Source organism: Triplophysa rosa, linkage group LG13 (assembly GCF_024868665.1).
Source record: "Triplophysa rosa linkage group LG13, Trosa_1v2, whole genome shotgun sequence".
Classification (NCBI taxonomy): domain Eukaryota; kingdom Metazoa; phylum Chordata; class Actinopteri; order Cypriniformes; family Nemacheilidae; genus Triplophysa; species Triplophysa rosa.
Window position 1 is genome coordinate 15,358,341 of NC_079902.1, and position 17,846 is coordinate 15,376,186.

Here is a 17,846-nt window from a genome sequence, read left to right on the forward strand (position 1 = left end):
CTCAAGAACAGAAGGTGGAGCAAGTGTTACAACATTATCACTCCCTGTTTAGCTCTCCTTCCCTTTATAAAGATGCCTGTCAAATGTGCAACTTCAGAAATTATGGTCTTAATTATAATCTGAGTGTCAGGTTGATTTGACAATGGCTTCCAATAATGGTTTGTTTTTTATTACACTCACACATTATTAACAATGATCTCATAGCGACTCCTTCATTGAAGAGTTACAAGGCCGAGTTGAGAGAACTGTAGTATATTTTGAGAAAATCAATTTTAATATTAGGATCAATACATGAACCCGCTCAGAGCATCTCAGAGCGAACAGGAATGACCTTCTTGAATGGTATGATTACTCCACTATAATAGTGTGGCCTTTTACAATCTACCTTTTGCTCTTGTTGTAATTAGATAGAACTGCTTATTACGCTAGTGTTGCCGGAAAATAGGACATGGTGAAATCGATGACCCGTGAGAGTGGCATTATATTCCTACATAAAATAGACCTAACTCCCATTTCTCTCTTGCCAAGAGGAAATGCCAAGGTCCTTCTTATTGGAGCGTGTTGAGTTTTTTTGCTTTGCTATTATCCAATAAGTGTTTAGTGACCAATATTAAATATGGCACAACATCAATTTCTAGATTTTTAGTGCAGAGTGATGTGACTTCTAAACTTCGGTTTAGGTTTATTTAGTGCTTCTTAGTGATCCAGTGCCTATTGTTGGTGAGGTTGCAATAGATGACAAGTTTGAACATTTCAAACCATGCAGGCAAACCCAATTGATTTGTTTCTTATACAATGGCCACTGCTCCTTTCGCAAGGTTGCCCTCTTGACACTCTTATAATCACATAAAGATTCACACTTCACTTGTATCAAATTGTACTGATAGGTTGTCATGCTTTATCCAGTCATTCTAGTGTTTTTCTCCAGTGCACTCAATTGCGAATTGTCCATAACATTAAATGAAGGAAGCACAATCTATTTCCTTCTTGTTACACATGAGCAGCACACACAACAACACGGGATCTACTTGCCAAAGGCTAAATTGGATCAAAATGAGTTTGCATTCTGTTTGAACAAATCAATTTAAGGCATGTATATGAAATCGCTCCTGCAGGACCTCTTGGTTCATGTTGAAATTATTATTAGTGCAGAAAAACTCTGAATGACGTTACGGTGGGACCGACTCCTAATTATTGTTCTGTACGTTTCGTGATATTCTTATGCCTTCTGGGTTCAGCAGAGACCCTTTGTGGTATGACCCTGGAGTGCTGACGGTGTGAAAATTCCGAATTCTTATTGATGTAAAAACTTGTTTTTCATGTTTATTTCACTTCAGCCAATAATTATGAGCAGCAATATTGTGCACAGTTATCAGGGGAATGGCTCTCTCCTGGAAACTAACGTCAACACAACTTTAAGAGATTCGGCTTCATTAGGTGTTGTGCTTCATACAGTTTTCCTCACCTGAGCCATAAACCGTCAAGAAGCGAGAAACCATCTAATTAAATCGTGCCTGCACTGTTATGTGATTTGTTCTGGGTTGTTGTCAAGAAAAATCTAGCCACACACGGATAGAAAATAACTTTGTGCAGAATGCTTGAAACCATAAATCGAATATATATATAAAAATGAACGTATAGTATGTATAAAATTACAGTTTATATATGTGGACATGTGCGTTTAGGTTCCATAAATATATTGTTAAGTATAGACTATAATGTATGTGTCCATTCTTGTGTCCTATTAAGTCGTGGTGTCATATTGCATATACATGTCATAAATCACAAATTATGTACAAACATGTGACCTTTTTATCTGTGAACATTTATATTGCACAATTATATGTGTTTCACATGTATAATATTTCTGTATGGGACAGATGACATTTTCAACAAATGCCTTTTATTTATTTTACATCCCAGGACTGGGATGATGACGGATGTGATTTTTACACCCAGCGGTTTAAATGAAACATTGCAGAGAGTTGTCAGGAATGCCTTTTTGGACTTTGTGCATCACTGCGGGCTGCTAGCAGTAAATAATGGGGTGTAGGAAGTCCTTCAGCACCTTCCCTCTGGATACCAGCATATCGCTGGCCCCTGGACTGAAACACCATCCTCCATGGGCGATGAGGCAAGTCTGAGCCGCTCTAGCATAGTAGTAATAAAGAGAGATGATGTGATTTTTATGATAGAGGCCCCAGCAGAGACAAATGTTGTTGATAGTGATAATGATGGTGCAGGGAGCTGGGGGTGGAGGTGGAGAAATGGTGCATGAGCTCAATTCACTTGAGTCCCAGTTACATCTTTTTCCTCCTCCTCCTCCTCTGCAACGCATTTACACTCTCATCTGTTTCCCTCCCTTTGGGTTTGGTAACACTCTCCCCCACCCCTGCCACTCCCTTAGACGTATTACTTTCCCATCCTTGGTAGGAAATGGTTACTGTGGCAACAAGGGATGTTCTGTACCACTTGTTTCCCCCCTGAACAGCACTAGACTACACTTTTCGGGTTTAAGTAAAATGAGAAATGCAGATGGTAAGCTGTTGGTGTAATTAACAAAATGGTAGAAAAACATTGCTCTGACAGACTCTTGTTTATGTAATACAGATGTAAATGTCTAATATGTTTCCCTCTTGCCTAGGGTAATGTTTAACTTTGTTTGGTTCATCTCAAGTTTCATCTAATCTAATAAAGGTCATCTAAAAAAGAAAATTCTGTTGTCATCGTTCTCACTCTTATTACAAACACATGAGTGGAAAACCGAAAAAGACCATTTGAAGAGTTTGGTTCCAAAATGAGATAAAAAATTCAAAAATACTGTTTTTTTTATTGTGCAGTCCGATTAATATAAATCAAACTGCATGGTTTGTTTTGATTTGAGCCATAATAACTAAAAAAAAACAGCTAACTAACACAATAAAACACAATAAAAACATGTTAACATAATAAAAAACATGATTTTTGAAAAATTTTGAAAAATGGAGTTATCTCATTTTGGAACCAAACTCTTCATTTTAGTAATGTGCAGTATTGGTTGCATATTTTGTGCAATCACATTTAATCTGAATATTGATGGTGCCTTTTGTAGATAGTTCACCCAAAATTGAAAATATTGATGGTGCCTTTTGTAGATAGTTCACCCAGAAATGAAAATTCTGTAATCATTAACTCACCCTCTTGTCATTTCAAACCTGTATGACTTTCTTCCGCAGAACACAAAAGAAGATATTTTAAAGAAAGCTGGTAACCGAACAGCGCTGGCACCCATTCACTTCTATTGTATAGACACAAACCAATGCAAGTGAGTGGGTGTTGGTTAACAACATTCTTGCTCAGAACAGTACAGAATTTAATTTTTTTTCTCCATAAAAGAAAGGAAATAATACGGTTTGGAATGATAAATGTCCTTTTTTTTAGAATATTGTGTAGGGTTTAGCTTGTAGGCTTGAATGATATTTTGCATTCTAGCCCAACCTTAATATTTAAAACCCCTCTCTGACTTCTAAAAGCTAGAATAATTCCTTCCTTCACATTACAGTAAGACTCTGAGTATTGTCTTTTAAAACAATAAAAAAATATCACAGCAGTTGGTTTCTGCCAATTCCCCAATGCTTGGTGATTCTTGATGATTCTCCCATCAATACAAGCAAGCAGCATCAGTCCTTCATTAAACCAACAGCACAGACAATGTAACAAACATGTCTAACCTTAAGAGGCATCACAATTGTTCATTAATATGCTAAAGGTGGCATTCTAAAAAATCCAATGTGATATTTAACAGAAGGACTTCCCCCCATCTTAATTGGTATGGAGAAAATGACCTTTCTATTTATCACTATTCGGTCCTCTAGGAAGCTGTTGGGGCAGAGCAGAGGTTATTCTTTCCAACTTCATAGATCTTCAGATTTTTGGAGGATATGGCAGATGATATGAAAGGTGGGATCATGAGGCTGGTTAAAAATCAGCTGTGATGTGACTTGCCATTTGCGATGTCACCATTCTAACATGCATACTTGCTATTTAGTATGCAAAACGTACCATGTCATATCACTCCTGCTTGACTGTTATGATTTAAGCTATTTCTAAATCAAGACTACGTCTAATTCTCTAAATAAAAAACACCTTTAGTTTAGAGGTGGAGTACATTTAAAAAAGCCTCGTGAAAAATCTAGAGAGCTGCAGTGCACGACAGATCTAAGTGACAATTGAGTCTTTTCAGGAATAAAGTGGGCTTTGCAGTGTGTGTAGTCCCCATGTGTGTGTGTGTGTGTGTGCCAGTTGCCATGGTGACAGACAGCTAGTAATGTCTGCTGGCTGTTGGAGTGCTGTGTGTATTACTGGGCCACTGGACTCACTGCACAAAAACTGTAAAGCTATTGCACTTGAACCCTTCGGTCTGTGCATCAGGAACGTCTGCCTTGCATTCACAGAAAAGTCATTATTTCTCACCTCAAGCTTCTGACCCGCAGCACGGATTCAATGTCAACATGTTGAAGAAATAGCACACAGTTTGTCCTTTTCAAGCAGTCTCTAAGGCATTAAAGTGTGAAGGATGTTTGACGGGTGGGAGAATGAGCCAGGGAAAGAAATCGTCAGTTTAACCCCGATTGCATAGGAAGAGGCTTCCAGAGGAGCGGCGGTGCAAGGAAAGGCAGAACATTTAAAGAATAGCTTTTGCAAATTTACAAAATTATGTCTGTTGTGCATGTCAGTGGAACACACAATAAAGAACTGAACAAATCTTCACTTTTATTTTTTTACAAGCTATCACCCCAAAGTATAACCACCATAAAGTGGTTCATATGATCTGTGCACTATATTCTGACTCATCTGAAGTCATACTACAGCCATGAGGAACAGATTCTCAGTTCAAATCAAATTGGCTCTTAAATCAAATATGGCACCTAAGGTGTAGGTTGGACGTCAATGAAGTCATCCATCATTGGTTCCCAAGTGGCTCATGATGTCATGATTTCAGACGTGCACCACAGATGCCATGTTTGATTTGGGAGCTGCAGTCAAGATGAAGATTATATGTGAATAACGATTTTAATTTCAGCCTTTTCCTCACAGAGCTAAAGCACGCACGAAAGATTATTTTAACTGTTGAATGAATGTGGAAAGCATAGGGGATTGGAATGAAAATAATGTAAATGCTATACAAATGACAATACAATAACAAATAATTTTTTTCTTCAATTTTGGGTTGAACGGTTTCTTAAAGTTTTTGTCTTTCCCTTCTCTTTTAGCTCAAAGAGTCACTATTCAGGAACAACCATAGCCACTTTCTTCTTGTGTTGAGGTCAACTGTGTGCAAACAAGTCAGCCAACCTAGACATGAAATGAAGTAAACAACACATGTCCAAAATGCTAAAAGCCATTTGGCACAAGATAAATGCTTTCTTACTGAATAAATGAAATCTCTTCTAAAATGTGAGAGGCGAAGCAATTAAAGAAATTGCCAGAGCTTCTTACCACACTAACCGGTGTATGATTTCCTATCATTTTCTCTGTTAGCTCACCTCAGGCAGCTCTGCTTGAAACCATTAACACATGCAGCAGTAAGGAATTATATAAAGGAATTAAATTGAGGGGAGAGGAAAATAGAAGATGCCCATTTTTCAGACAATATCGGTCCGGGTCAGGTCACTGAGATCCTCATGAATGGTTATTTTATTACATCTGCAGTTCTCAATTATGAATTCATCTGTTTGACTCCTAATCTGTTCATTCCACACGGTTTGTGTGAGATAAATTGAGTGATTACAATGAGAGATAAAGTCCTAATAGAAAATAATCATTCTAATGTGACGAAACCCTTTGTGCAATTATCATCTATTTGACCAGATGTTTATTATAAATATTTTTATTTTAATGGTATTTAAATGCCATAATCATCGCCATATCAACAAAATCGACTGTTCATGAATAATGTTGAGATGCTGTGCATTAGATTAGATTTTTACTATTTTTTTACTATTAGATTTTTACTAGCCACAATTCTTTTAGGTTCTTGACTGTCAGATAAAATTAATCCATTATATGTATAAAATCATGAAATCCTCTTTCCTGAAGCATACCTGAAGCATACCTAGTCTCAAAAATTAGTTTCATCTCTATAATGGGTACGTTTTTTCCCTAAGACTGTGACATGGCTTAGACAGTAAATTTATAAGAGAGAGAGAGAGAGAGAGTTTAAACAGACTTGCATAAACCCACTTTAATTTTTTAACAGAACGTTATTAAACACTGATTATTTTTATATGTTCAAAAGTGACACAATTATGCATGGTATAACTGTGTATACTGTCGTCTATGTGATTTAAAGCCTGTTAGTTTAATGTACATGTGACATTCACTGTAAAATGGAGTTTGACAGGAGCCTTTATGAGGCTGTCAGGAGACATCTGCAGCGCAGTATCAGAGAAATTAGATCGCACCATACAACCCAGAGAGGCTAAAAAAAGCCAGCGAAATCAATAAAAGGTACAGTACATTTCAATACATATTAACAAGCCTGCTTTTACCACAATTCACTAGATACATTTCCAAACACTACATATTTGAACCTCTTTATTCTTAGCTGTAATTCTTTTTTACTGCTTCAGGATCAAAACTGATGTCATAACTACTTCAGAAAATGTGGTAGTTAATTAAATAATGTACATATATAAATAAATAAATACATTTTCAAACTGTTTGTGGTCTAAACCAACATAATGTAGGTTTAAGACCTCTACTAAACATGTATTTTCTATTTTTCTCATTGGTATTTATGAATACCATGCATGTGTTAGTTTAAATGAAAACTTGGATCTGGCATGCAATTTGTGCAAAACATGTTATCCTAGCATGATTTCAACATGTTCCTAAATGCATGTACTCCAATGGAATCACAGAAATCTGATCTTTTGTGCAAAGATGGTAACAATGTCAAATTCCTCATATGTCAGAATTTTCCTACATTTTAGTATTAACCTAAACATTACTTTTTAATATTTCTTCAAATATTTGTAAATTATATACATTTTAAAGAGTTTGCTTTGCCAGGTGGAGAAGAGTGACAGAGGAGTCCCCAACTATTTTAAAGACGGGGGTGTGTAAATGTTTTCTTGCTGAACATGTGGATGGGAAAGTGACTCCTACAATAGCACTTTCCCCAGGGCCCCATTGACATTGTACTGAGTTGTTGATTATCTCCTTGGGTTGCTGCAAGGACAGTCCCAGGATAAGATCTGACCCGCTCATTCATCACACAAACAGCCCTGTCCACATCTCATGTTATTGAGTGCTTACATGAAGATGAGCAAGAAATGCAAAGACCTAAGTTGCTCCCCTGAGAATATACCTAATGCGTTTGGCTTCTGCTTTCTGGTGAATTGAGCAGAATTCTTTTGTGAGAAAGCGGTACGAAAAAATGAATAATTTATGTGCGCCCATTAGTTTGGCTTGTGAACTTGAGAATTAGTTTGGCTAGTGAACACTTTATGGTTTTGTAGAGTTAATTCACAACCGCATGTTTATGACAGTCACCTTTTATTTAATAAATAAAGAAAAATATTGTTTTCAATTTCCTCCCATCATAATTCTTTTGAAACATGACGTTCTTTGGTTTGATTTATAGGGGGCAAACGATGCCTTTCTAGGATCTAAGAAGGTTTTCTAAATCTGCAGCCCATGACTGACAAACACAAAATGGGACTGTGATTTATATCGTACAGTGAAACTCCTCCTGCCTCCCCCATCCAATGTATTCTATAGTGCCGCCTGTATCGCAGATATAGAAACTATATATATATATATATATGGATTTCAATCACAGAGGAATCGCACAGATGCCTGTGAGATTGCTCCATGGCTTTTCCTCCCAATACAAGGATTCATGAGCTAACATCATAACGCTACACATCCCCATACCATAAAACCTTAAATATGTTGGGTGTAAATCTAAACTGTGGGTGTCTTGAGACTTCTGATAATAAGACCTTGGAATGTAGAGAGTAAATGAGAAAACAAGAAAAGATGGAGACTGAAAAGGAACATACTGTTCGATCAAGGCCACCGTGAATGTGAATAATCAATCAAACTGAAGCTTTCCTGAGGACAAATACTTTTTTCCCTTCCTTCATTCTTTCTTTAAGCAAACCTAAATGCGGTATCCCACTGTGTTAACTCAAAAAGCTGCTCATTGAAAATGCACATTGTGAGATACAATAGCCAATCTTTCTGACATTTGCCTATTGCCCTCAGATTTCCTTTTGAAAAAAATCTACTTAAACTGTCAGCATGTGAGCCGGGCTTAAGCGAATATGTCAAGCCACCACATCTGCTCAAACTGAAAAACCTTAAATTGTCCAAAGCCAGCTGCCATTTGAATGGGACGTTGGTGTGTATTTGAGTCAAAAAAGACGTTTCCATCATCAGACTTGTTTGAAATAAGCAGTGACTGAAATCTTGACAAAAAACACATTATAGCTGACAAGGTCTTATTTGCTTGATGGGATTGTAGGAACGTCTTCTCAGTTAGTGCAGTGCTGTTCACTTGATACAGAGATTTGATTTCTGCGCATCTTAATTGTTAAAGGGATAGTTCACCCGAAAATGAAATTCTGTACTCACCCTCATATCATTGTCATATGACTTTTCTTTGTATAGAACACAAGAGGCAAAATGTTGAGACTTTTTCCTTAAACAATGAAAGTAAATGATAATTGAAGCTGTTAGAGACCAAGGTTTTGTCTGACATCTATCATTGAAGAAGGTTAGTCATATGGTTTGCAACAACATGACAGAAAGTCAATGATTGACAGATTTTATTATTTTAATGTGTATGGGTTAGGGGTGAACTTTTAAAAAGAAATTGCAAGTACTGTTGTATTGTTGACCAAATCATTTTCATGAGCCCCCATCACTGTGAAACCAGGGTTCATCTATTAACATGTGGGGTGGTATTAATCAGCATCTGCATTTTGCCAAGTTAAATATTTTCTTTCCTTCTCACCAGACACCCACTCATCCTTATAACACTAGCATACAGAAAACTAGATTAGTTACTCCTCAGACAAAGAGCTGTGCGCAGAGGTTGACGGCCTCAATTCATTGTCATTAGCCAAGTACGCAGAGTTCTTTTCAAACTCATTAGCTGATAAAAACACCTTGTGATTCCCATTAAAACCTCCATTCATCCTTCCAAAGCACCCGTGCTTTTCAGAACCGCCAACTGCTATCCAGACAGGAAAAAACCTGTTTGACTGAGGGACACATTTGGGTCTCAAACTAATATTGGATGACTGTAATGTGTGATAAATATTTTGATTCGTTGACAATTAGCTTGCAAGGGTGACAGAGCATTATCATTCATCCTCAGTTTCAGATTGATTCATATTGGTTTTAGCTTTTTTAATACAAGATTAATGATTTGGACATTTTGTGTTTTTTCTGAATTTTGGAAAAAAGATGAATGGGAAAGTATGATGCTAAACGATACTAAAACAGTAAAGAAGCATGCAGATTTAATAGTTTCAAAGCAACAACATAATCAAACGTTACTGCACATGCACGCTTTTGTGACCCAAACTTAACTTCCGGTACACATCAGCAAAGAATGGAGTCTCTGTATATTATTTCTGATAACATGCAAAATAAATAACAAGTAAATTGCATTAGCTAGCAAGTTAAATGTCTAGCCAGTATTATTTTGGGTAACGGTAGAAGAACCGTTACTTGGCAAAACTTAAATGCGACATTTTTACACAAACCATTCAACAAATTGTTTATTTAATAAAATTAACATAAAATTGTTTGTTTAATGCAATTATTATACAATAATATATCAATATAAATGAATATTAATATACATAAAATAAAATGTAAATTGTTATATTTTTAAGCACTAGCCAGACGATCAACAAACACAGACCGGAAGTTAACTTTGAAACCGTCTATAACATGAATCATTCTGATGAAAAAAATTACTTGTGTTTTTCGAGTAATGTTTGCTTTTCCTGCAGTGGGAAAAATGCAACATGGTACAAAACAACTCATATTTCCTGGTAGAATATCCATTTATTCAAATTTAAAAGACAAAGAGAAATACACATTTGTGCTGTCTGCAGTCTTCAAACAACTCTGCATATGTACACTTTATACAGTCATATATATTTATAATAATCTCATTATATTTGTAAAACAGTACACCATCCCCTGCAACTATATCCATGAATAATAAATCCCAATCCCCCCTTCACAGCCCATTAGTTTCGCATTTGAAGGTGTAAAAAACACTTTTGTTTTGAGGTTTTGAAAAACATTCATTCAAGGGTGCGCCTTGTGGTAAATTCAAGTCAATATTTTCTGTCCAAAACAGCACACAATTCTTTCAGCCGATAACCCGAATGGAGCTGAGGAAGTGAGAAAAATAGCACTGGATATTAGTGCAGGTCCACTCAAATGAAGATGTCAAAGAGAGGAGAGCCACGTCCCCACCAGCAGCATTTGCATCTACGAGCTCCCCTTTGTCACTCTGAGTGGGCACTTTATATTCTTTTAGAAATCAAAAAGTCACACCTGAGCACATGATTTGAGCACTGATAGCATTTCTGAGGCGAAAATGCCTTAGAAATACATTCCTAGTGTGGATGTAACAGCTGCTTTAGGTTGAAGGAAAAAGGATACAGGAAAAGAAGCGGTAAATAATTGGTGTAACCAGGAGAGATGGCCCTATTACAGGTTGGTATGAATATCCTCGTGTCGCAGTACTTTGTAGGTGATCCAGTAGAAGATGTTAAATATGAGGAAGCTGAGAGGGAACACAGCTCTCGATATGGTATCGATCCGCTTGGCGCGGTCCACAAAGCGTTTCCGGACTGCTTCTCCATCGTATAGGACTTGCACAGGGGGTGGTGGGGTGAATACGCTGGATCCTTCCACAGCTGTTCCATCTTTTGCTTGTAAGTAATGGCCCAGTCCGTACCCACGGAAGTAAAAGCCTCGGCTTTCCCGAACAAACTCCTCCTCCTTTAACAGAAGTGAAGAATTTGAAAACAACACAATAAACTTGTATGGCAAGAGTTGCGATAAAAGCTCTAGTGAACAACATATGCCCTATTCAAAATATAAGCATTAAATAAATACCTTAACAAAAATAGCTTGTATATTGTTTTTTTGAATAATTTAGTGTTTTAAAATATTAAATAAAAATAACACCAACTGACTTTAGCAGTCACATGTTGAAATATTAACTCAAAAACATCACAGAAATGTATCTTGCCTAGACTAAAGACAATGTTTGCTGAAATATCAGGAATAAATTATGAAATATCAGACCTCATAATAATAACGAGAAATCAGGGCCTCAATATAAAACCAGAATTATACATTATTCAGATTTTCCAGCATATTTTTGAGTCTTGAACCCCTCAGACCTTCTTGATGCAATATTACAGGCATCCTATGATACTTCTGTATTTTTACCCCTTTTTTCTCCCGAGGGCCACTCATAACAGAAGTTTATGATGTAAACTTATGTCACTTATAATGTGCCCGCTGAGGAAGTTCGGAATTATGAAAACTTTCTGAAACTGAAAACAGTACAGTACTATAAACTTTTCAATCTTTAATAGATATATAGCCCTATAGCATTCCCTGACACTGCAAGTGGTGCAAAACAGCAAGATCTATTTGCAACAGAAGAAAAATAAATATTTGTCAAACTGACAGTTGTTAATTCTGAACCTAAAGTTGCTTGTGTCATATTTGTTGTATGTGTGTGGGGTAAACGTTTCTCTTTTCTCCTTTTTCAATCAATACTACTAAGAAGTGTTTCTGGCCACCATGAAGACAACAGAAGTTTTGTTGTAAAGAAGAGTTCTTTAACATTTCCTACATCTGATTTTTGCACAGGCAGTACTTTGGCCTAGTTCGGTGCCTCTAATTCCGTTTAAATAAGTTATTTGGATCAGTTTATCAGTCAATCTATGACAAATTACCCCTTTCCTCAGGAGGATAAGAAGATTAAGTTCTCGTTTAGTTCTTCATTAAATACTCTTCTGGCACCTAAAAACAATGCAGTGAATCAAGTGTCTAGGAATAATGATGTGTTTGGTGAGAGATAAAAGGCACCCATTTAAAGTGAGTGTATGTCACCTACACCTCTGCATGTTAACAGTCTGGGTCGGTTCTTATCTCTTTAATCAAGGTCAGGCGGTGTGTCGCTATTCTGTGACGTCGGGATAAGGAGCTGCTGCAGAAATGGTTTAGTTTCATTTGTGTGGTGTTTATGATAGACTATAGGGAACAATATTGCATGCTGAAGGTCTCTTCCTGACTAAATGCGAAATTGTCCACATACTACCGTAAGCACATACCGTATTCGTGTAACGCTACACACAACTGCACACAACATAATAAAGCACCAAGCGCTAAAACCCGATGGAACTGATTCTAACATTTTGCTGTAATCGATCTACTGTAGAGTCTGTTATATAATTAAAGTGGGTAAAAGCAAACTGGTTTGGACTGATCTATCTGTGATTTTAATACAAAAACACAGAAACGCCACAAATTAATAAAATACTACATACCATACACATTCTTAATAAATGTTAAAATAACATTGATAGCAAGTGATATTGTAGGTTACATTCACTTCAGTCGGTTGGTTTCTTAAACCTTTTGTTTTGTAGTATGAATTTACGCTTTGATGTAGGCTACAATGTTACAGCAATTTCAGACCTGCAGCGACAAGCCAGTTGGCACAAACAGCCCTGCGTTGTCCGTTTAAAATTAAATGGGCGAAAAGAGCAATAAAACAACGTCATTTTCTCATTATTTTGAGTAACGTTTTGTATGGTGTCCCCTTCTTGAAGTGCCCTTCGGAGGGCGATCTATCCCGTTTGGACGCACCGTTTAACTTCCAGCCGGAGACCGCTGCAGTTTCCACCTTGACCAGTGGATGACGCTAGCGTGCGGTGTTTCGAAGGCATCGAAACTATTTACGTAGATTGGTGAAGATTATCAAAGTTTTACGAAGCACCGTTTCCTCCCTCACTATTAATATACAGTATATCACTAATACATATTTCAGATTTGTTCTTAACCACAAAATACATTATTTTGTCTGCCGCCTGATGTTTCATCGGAAACGCCGTGTTTTAAATTACAAGTGAACGAGACTGACTGGCGTTTACAATATGATTTAATATGACGAGAAATACCATTTTAAAAAATGGAGATGCGTCACAGAAGTCTTGAAAATTCGAGGTATGCCTTCTTAGTTTTATACTTTAACAAGAGAGCGCTGGATGTTTGTCGTGTATGGTTTGGTTTAGGATTTAGTGAAATAAACGTTGCTGTTTAACCGACATACCGTACTAGATATATTTCCTAATCAAAGAAGAAAAAAACAAAACACTGCATTGAACGTACTAGCAGCCATCCTCCCAAGATGGCCCAACATTCAACACGGCGTGACGTAGCTTCACATTCTCTATTGGATTCAGTGTTTTCCCAAAAGTCAGATAGGGACACAAATGGTTTACCCTGGCTCAGGTGTTACAGTGCTGGTTGGATTGTCTGAATTCTGGTGCTGTTGCCAGGGAGCTTTTTCACTTTCTGTAGTGAGTCAGTGCATCCTGGCAGACTTGCTGCATCCTCCGTGAGGAAGAATATCAATGGACGAACTTGAATTTGAATTTGTCTAAGGTTTTGTACTCAGTCCCTGTTATGCAACACATTGGTAAATGAACCTCTGAAGATGAATACAGCACATCCATCCATCTATTCATCTGTCTATCTAGAGAGCACATTCTGTTTTTATATTTCACAGTCCAGTGCACTTTCATTTGTCAAATTGTGCATAAAATTCAGAAGCAGGCTGAGCAGACTCATTATCATTACAATTGACAATTGTGTAAATACTTAAAGTAAGAGTAATTCGACACGAAATTAAAATTCTGTCGTCATTAAATTAAACCCTCATGTCATTATAATGCCTTTTTTACTGTGTAAAACAAATGGAGATCTTCTGCATGCAGCGATTTTCAATACAGCACAAGTTTACAGTAAAAGAATGAGCATATGAGTGTAAAATAACATGAGGGTGTTTTTACATAAATCCTTTAAAAAGATTGAAAAACAAAAAAGGGCACCAGCATGTACCTCATAGCCTGTGCTCTCATCTAAGTTGCTAGGCAACACTGGTGAGCATACACTTCTTTGTAGGTGCTAATGCACACTGTGGTGAAGTGCACACTCAAGCTAAACCCCACAAAGATGTTTAAGTTTCTTCAGCAAAACTAAGTAAAGTCTTCAGTCACGAGACTAATGTTCAGGCTGATGGTACAGTATAACCAGACACACTCTCAGCACAGATTTGTTTGTGTTTACTGTTGCAGGAACATGTAGTCTAATTTGTCTCCAGTGTTATTAAGGCAGGATGAAGCTAAGGATTTGTCGTATTGATTAATCCTGGCCAGTAGTTGGTCCATCAGCTTAACAGCTCACTCAGCCAGTGACCCATGCATCGATACCAGCAGATTGATCATTCAGAACACTTTCCTGGCGGGAGAGAATGGGACGAAGAGTAATGGTTGCCAAGCTCTTTGAGACAGGAGGAAGAGAACACGCTCATTCTTAAAGATAGTTATTCTCATTTTTCTCTCATTATTGATTCAGATCCAAAAAACACATTTGTAAATCTTTAGGCTTTGTGTGCCTGGACAGCAGAGCATTTGTTCTACAAATATAGTGTCTCTGACATATTAGTCAACAGTTTTAATCCTCACGTTCTGTTAAGATTGACTTTACTGTGTTTTCGTTTTGGCTTCTTAAATTAAAATGAACATTCCTCTGACCTAATCAAACCTATTAGATATCTTTTAAGTAAGAGATAGACTTTAGAAATGTGGCTTATGGTTGGGTATCGTTTGAATTTGATCAATTCTGATTCTGTTTATCGATTCTGATTCTTATCGATTTTCAAAAGAGCTTTTCATGACATATCAGCAGATCACAAGTTAACACATGCACATTTCTGTCTGAAAGTTTTCACCCAGGAATTGATAAGAGGACATTTTTTATTTTAAATGTACTGTATAGGCTAAAGGGTCAGATTCCTAACCTTAAAGGGATACTTCACCCAAAAAAAGTTATTCTGTGGGAGAATGGGAGTCAGTGGGGGGCAAGATCTGTTTGGTTACAAGCATTCTTCCAAATATCTTTCTCTGTGTTCATCAGAACAAAGAAATTTATACAGATTTGGAACAACTCGAAGGTGAGTGAATGATGACAGCATTTTCATTTTTGGGTGAAGTATCCATTTAAGGATCCAATTCCAGAATTGAAATACACATTTGACCAGTTAAATACAAATTATGTAAAACACATAATTGGTCTTAAATGTCTTTGTCAAAATTACTATTTAAGTGATTTTTTTCGGACAGCAATAATCTGCTTCTTTTTTCATAAGAGACCGACTTGAGGTCTGTATTTCAAAGCATTCATAAATTATAAGCGTTTAAATTTGGATTTTGCATTTGGACGTGTATTCACTGTGCGTATAGTGACAGTTAAGGTTAATTTAGTTAAGGTTAATGAAGGATGAATAAAGCATGTGATCAGGTTTGTTATTTGGTTTTAATCAGAAATGTTATGGTCTGTCAACTTTTGAGCTATTAAAATGGGCTCGGGGTCCCTCAGAAGAACACAAGCAACTAAAGGGTTAAATAAATGTGGTTGTCGTATTGGATGTGCCATGTCACTCTCCAGGATTTAAAGAGATTACATAAAAAAATCTGTCAACATTTTAGGTGCTCAGTGCGATTTTACTCTACAAAGCCTTGGGGGATTTCCTCAGCTCTGTGCTTTGAAGGCTCTTTAGAATTTTAGTCCATTTCTGTGGTCTAGGATCAGGAAGCAGGTTGTTGGCCTTTGGAAATTGGCTGTGGCAAAGCTATACGTGGCAGAAACTGGGCTCAGTAGACAGAACCACTCACTATGGAAGCAGGCCGATCTGATTTCCACCAAATGAGATTTGACAGCCAGCTGCATTGTGTTGGTGTTGTCAGGGTTTGGATGTGTGGCTCAGCTCTTCAATAAAAATAAACTGTAGTTCCAGGAGACAGGACCTGTGTCTAAATGTAAGTCTGCGTGTTGTCACACTTACTATTCTCTGCCTTCGATGTTTCTTACGCAGCCTGATGAATTCCTTATGTTGCCTTGAGACAAAGTTGACTGCTGCGTACTCCAACAGCGCAGCGAATACGAACAGCAGACAAAAGGCCATCCAGATGTCGATGGCTTTTACATAGGACACCTGTGATGCACAAGGTCAAAGCACCATCGATAGTTAATCAATAGGGGCATTGCTGGGAATAGTAAAGTGATCTTGACTTTGGCGGTGATCTTTTCATTAGCTGTTTACTGATACATTCCCACAGATAACTGCTATTTATAGTCTGTAGTGCTACAGAGGTGTGAGGGGCGTAGAGGTGGGCAACAAAAGAGTTGGAGAGGCCTCAGACACGTATTGAAGAAGTGAGGGCTTTTGTGCCGTGACACTTTTTACTTGAAGATAAATTATATCAATGGCTATTATATTAGTATATTATTTAATTCATAGGGACATGTGAACAAAATAATAGTAATAATTCTAATAAAAATATTTTGGACCTGTTGATGATAAGCAAGTTCTTAAAGGCAAGTTAATGTTTTGCTGTTTTGCTAATTTGACATTTCCAACATTTTAATTATATCAGTTACTGACTTTATTAATTAAAATTAAAATGCATTGCAATTACTAAGACTATTAAAATTAATGTCTTTTTAACCATATTCTCTAATGGGAAAACATAAAGGTATGTCCCAGACCACATGCAACTGTTGAGTTGCTCATGAGTATTCTTCTCATGTACACTGCTGATAAAAAGTTTAGGATCACTTGACAAAAATGTTTCTCATGATCTTAAAATCTTTAATCTGAAGAAGATGTATGTTTCAATGTTTGAATTTGAGATTACTTTTGTAGATAATGAATAAAAAGCAGCCAGCATAGATGGAAATTCCTTCAATAAAAATCAAGAAGCTGGATGACAAAATGCCAAGTGTACAATTTTGCAAATTCTAGTCAAAGGGTGACAACTTTGAAGATGCCAAAATATAACAGAGTTCCTTTATTTTGGATGCTTATAGTCACAACATAATTCTCAGTTTAAATTGTGTTTTTCCATGGTTTCTAAAATGTGGAAAACATATAAATGATGAGTAAGTGATCCTAAACGTTTGACCGTTGGCGTATCTCTCTGATCAGTTTAATAGTTGCTGTATGGTTTGGGTTGTGGTTAGCTGAAATCTTTCTCTGTTCAAAGGAACAGGGTGATTTTAGTTATGTTACCTTGGGTAGAGAGGCTCGTGAGCCAGAGCTCTGGGTGGTCATGGTCAGCACAGTGGTAATACCCAAGCCTACCCGAGCAGGGGCGGCATCCATGTTGATCCAGAAAGACACCCAAGACAGGATGACAATCAGGAGGCTGGGGATGTACATCTGAATGAGATAGTAGCCCATCTGTCTCTCTAAGTGAAACTTCACCTCAATACAGGTAAATTTACCTAGGACAACAAGTTTCATAGTGAGTGAAATTTTAAAAGAAAAATCTAAATTGAAGTATTTCCACTAATTAAAAAACAAATTAATCGAAGCGCAAGGCCCTAATACGTGGTTCATTTTGAGATCATTTACAGAAGTCAATATAACAGATTCTTGATTTTTCCTCCAAGTTATCCTGTAGGGACAGTCAAGAAGTTGCAGTTTGATGACATGAGTGGTCTGTGTTAACATCAATGGCAAC

General features: G+C 37.0%; 2 protein-coding genes across 4 annotated transcripts in view; both read right to left on the minus strand.

Moving 5' to 3' along the window:
- zgc:101583 (uncharacterized protein LOC494104 homolog) overlaps nt 1-17,846 on the minus strand; it is a 191,339-nt gene that overhangs the window by 19,944 nt on the left and 153,549 nt on the right. The window lies entirely within an intron of this gene.
- glra4a (glycine receptor, alpha 4a) overlaps nt 10,016-17,846 on the minus strand; it is a 39,510-nt gene continuing 31,679 nt past the window's right edge. For 2 of the 3 annotated variants that reach the window (XM_057348950.1, XM_057348949.1), the window contains 3 exons: nt 17,393-17,607; nt 16,166-16,315; nt 10,017-11,019 (listed from right to left, as the gene is read on the minus strand). In XM_057348950.1, coding sequence (XP_057204933.1) covers nt 10,726-11,019; nt 16,166-16,315; nt 17,393-17,607 — 659 coding nt within the window. In that variant the 3' untranslated portion in view covers nt 10,017-10,725. Of the gene's footprint in view, nt 11,020-16,165; nt 16,316-17,392; nt 17,608-17,846 lie in introns of all 3 variants that reach the window. The other variant, XM_057348948.1, reaches the window with a different exon arrangement.